This window comes from Gymnoscopelus braueri, assembly GCF_963280865.1.
Source record: "Gymnoscopelus braueri genome assembly, chromosome: 12".
Lineage (NCBI taxonomy): Eukaryota > Metazoa > Chordata > Actinopteri > Myctophiformes > Myctophidae > Gymnoscopelus > Gymnoscopelus braueri.
In genome coordinates, this window is record NC_137614.1 from 7,438,313 (window position 1) to 7,440,875 (window position 2,563).

The 2,563-nt window shown below is 51.7% G+C and overlaps 1 protein-coding gene across 1 annotated transcript in view; it reads right to left on the minus strand.

Annotated features, from left to right (window-relative positions):
- Positions 1 to 731: 731 nt before the first annotated feature.
- LOC308097447 (amphoterin-induced protein 3) overlaps positions 732 to 2,563 on the minus strand; it is a gene marked incomplete at both ends in the record, with an annotated part of 1,909 nt that continues 77 nt past the window's right edge. The window contains 2 exons of the mRNA XM_080445205.1: positions 732 to 1,868; positions 2,275 to 2,563. The exon at positions 2,275 to 2,563 is cut by the window's right edge and continues 77 nt beyond it. Coding sequence (XP_080301331.1) covers positions 732 to 1,868; positions 2,275 to 2,563 — 1,426 coding nt within the window. The remainder of the gene's footprint in view (positions 1,869 to 2,274) is intronic.

Below are 2,563 nucleotides of genomic sequence, written 5' to 3' on the forward strand. Positions count from 1 at the left end.
CTGTAAGTGATGTATTTTGGTTAAAACAAAAAGGTTTTTTGTTAAAAGGTTAAAGCATTATATTCTGATAATAATCATTGCTACAGAGTGTTTGTTCAGTAATAGGGGTCTCCATGTTTCTCCAGCTCTTTAATAAACAGAAAATACATTTTCAGGTAGGTGACAAAATGTCAGCCAATCAGGAGAGAGTACCCATTTATCAGCTTCATTTTTATAGTGCTCCAGTTCCAATTGTCAGCTCATAATTTCTTTGTGTCACCACTTCCAATTTCACTTGTTTAATCTGTTTCCTAACTGAGTTCTCTATCCTGATTGATTGGAAAAAAGTTGGTATCCTGACTTGAAAATGCATTTTCTGTTTAATAGCTGGAGAGACATGGAGACTCCTGTTACCGAACAAACACTCTATAGCAATGAGTGCTATCAGAATATAGAGCTATTTAACACTTATTTTAACCAAAGACATTTTTTATGTAGCATCAAAATGACTTTAGCCACTAATATATAACTCCATATACACATTGGCTATTTTAAAATAGACGATCTACAATTGGCCATTTTCAAAACAATATTGAAAAAATTAAATATTTTAACAACACAAATCTTCTATGAGGGTCCCTGGCACAACATCCTTTCTGATGGGGGTCCACAGCAAAATTATATACATTTGGGGGTCCTTAACATGAAGAACCACTGGGTTAGACACACTACAGTGAACACGTTTTCATATCTCAATGATGGCTTGCTGTGAAGGGCGTTATAGTCAGTCCCGGGGTCTCCCACTCCCACTGAGACGACGGCGGGTAGTCGGCGGCGGCCTTCAGGCGTCCGTTCTGCTCCTCCTCCGGCCTCGGCTCGATGAACGCCACGTGTCGGTTCTCTTCCGGTTTGGGCCTCGTGACGGATGCCGAGAACATGGAGCAAAGGGCGTTGGTGGGTTCATAGGCGGCGGGGGGGAGGACGGGATCGAGCGGGAGCTTGCAGCAGCCGCAGCGGCACGGCGTCAGGTAGAGGTAGACGAGGATGAGAACCATGGTCACCGCGCAGCCTATCAGCGTCGTGTAGCCCTCGCTGAAAGCCTCGGCCGCGTGCCGGGCCACGCCCACGGTCACGCTCACCTTGCGGGTGGCGTTCGTCGCCCGCTTCGAGTCCACAGCCGTGCACACGTACAGACCCGAGTCGTTGAGTGTCGCTGCGGACACCTCCAAGGTTCCGTTAGCAAACAGGCTCATGACGACGGTATCGTTGACGCTGACGCTCTCCGTGACGTAGCCCTGGCCGGGCGTCAGCCACGTGAACGAGAGGTCTGCGGACGACTCTGTGCCGCTCAGGGACGTCTGGCAGTCCAGGTGTAACCTTTCCCCCTCAAACACCGACAGGCTGGAGAGGAGGACGGTCACCGGCAGCGCCACGGTTCTAAGACCCACGGTGCAGTTCTGGAAGAACCGGTCGTGTCGGAGGAAGCGGATGGCGCCGCGCGTCGGGTCCCCGTAGGCGGGCGTGCAGGTGTACTCGTCCGCAAAGTCCCGCAGAGACTCGTGGCCCCTCATCTCCTCCCAGTGCCGGAAGACGCTGTACATGGAGCAGTCGCACGTCAGCGAGTTGTTGTGGAGGTACAGGCCCTTCTGCACCAGCCCCGGCAGGGACTTCACGTCCTCCCACGGCAACTCGGCCATGCGGTTGGACGAGAGGTCCAGCATGGCCAGGAACGGGTGGCTGTGGTCTCGGATGGAGAAGAAGGGGAAGTCGGTGATCCGGTTGAGGCTGAAGTAGGCCTTCTTCAAGCTGCTCAGGCCGCTCAGCGTGCTCCCCTCCACCTGGGCGATCCTGTTGTCGAACAGGAGGAGCTCCTCCAGCCTCCACAGGCCCTGGAAGTATAGGGATGGATGGGACGATCGTTATTATCGTTTATCGTGATAAAAAAAAAGATCACAATAATCGTATCGCAGAGATTTTAAGTTATCGTGAAATTGTCCTTCATCATACGCTAGGATGAAATAGCTTTTGTTGAGCTGCAAATTCAGTACAACTTCCAAAAATAGCAGATCTACAAGCTCACAACGTGTTGCGTTGCAACGCGTTGTGAGCTTATAGAGTGGCTATTTTTGGTGAACATTCCCCCCAGAATAGGGATACTGGGCGATCAAGTGCTTAACAAAAAGTGCCGTTTTAAGTTTTAAGCATATTTTGATAATCGTGATAATATCGTTAATCGCAAATTATTTTTGCCACCATAATTGTGACATGTCATTTTCATATCGTCCCATCCCATACCTGGAAGTAATGGCGCTCCACCACGCGGAGCTGGTTGGAGGACAGGTCCAGGTGTCTGAGGCTGGAGACGTTGTGGAAGACGCCCTGGCCCAGGCTGGCGATCTGGTTGTGGGCCATCCGCAGGGCCTCCAGCCTGGACATGCCGTCGTTGAAGCTGCCGGGGCCCAGCCACGACAGGTGGTTGTAGCTGAGGTCCAGGGTGATGGAGGAGGCGGGCAGCCACAGAGGCGGTCGGGTCAGACCGCTGGAGCCACAGGTCACCGTGTCGGAGGTGCAGAGGCAAGCGGAA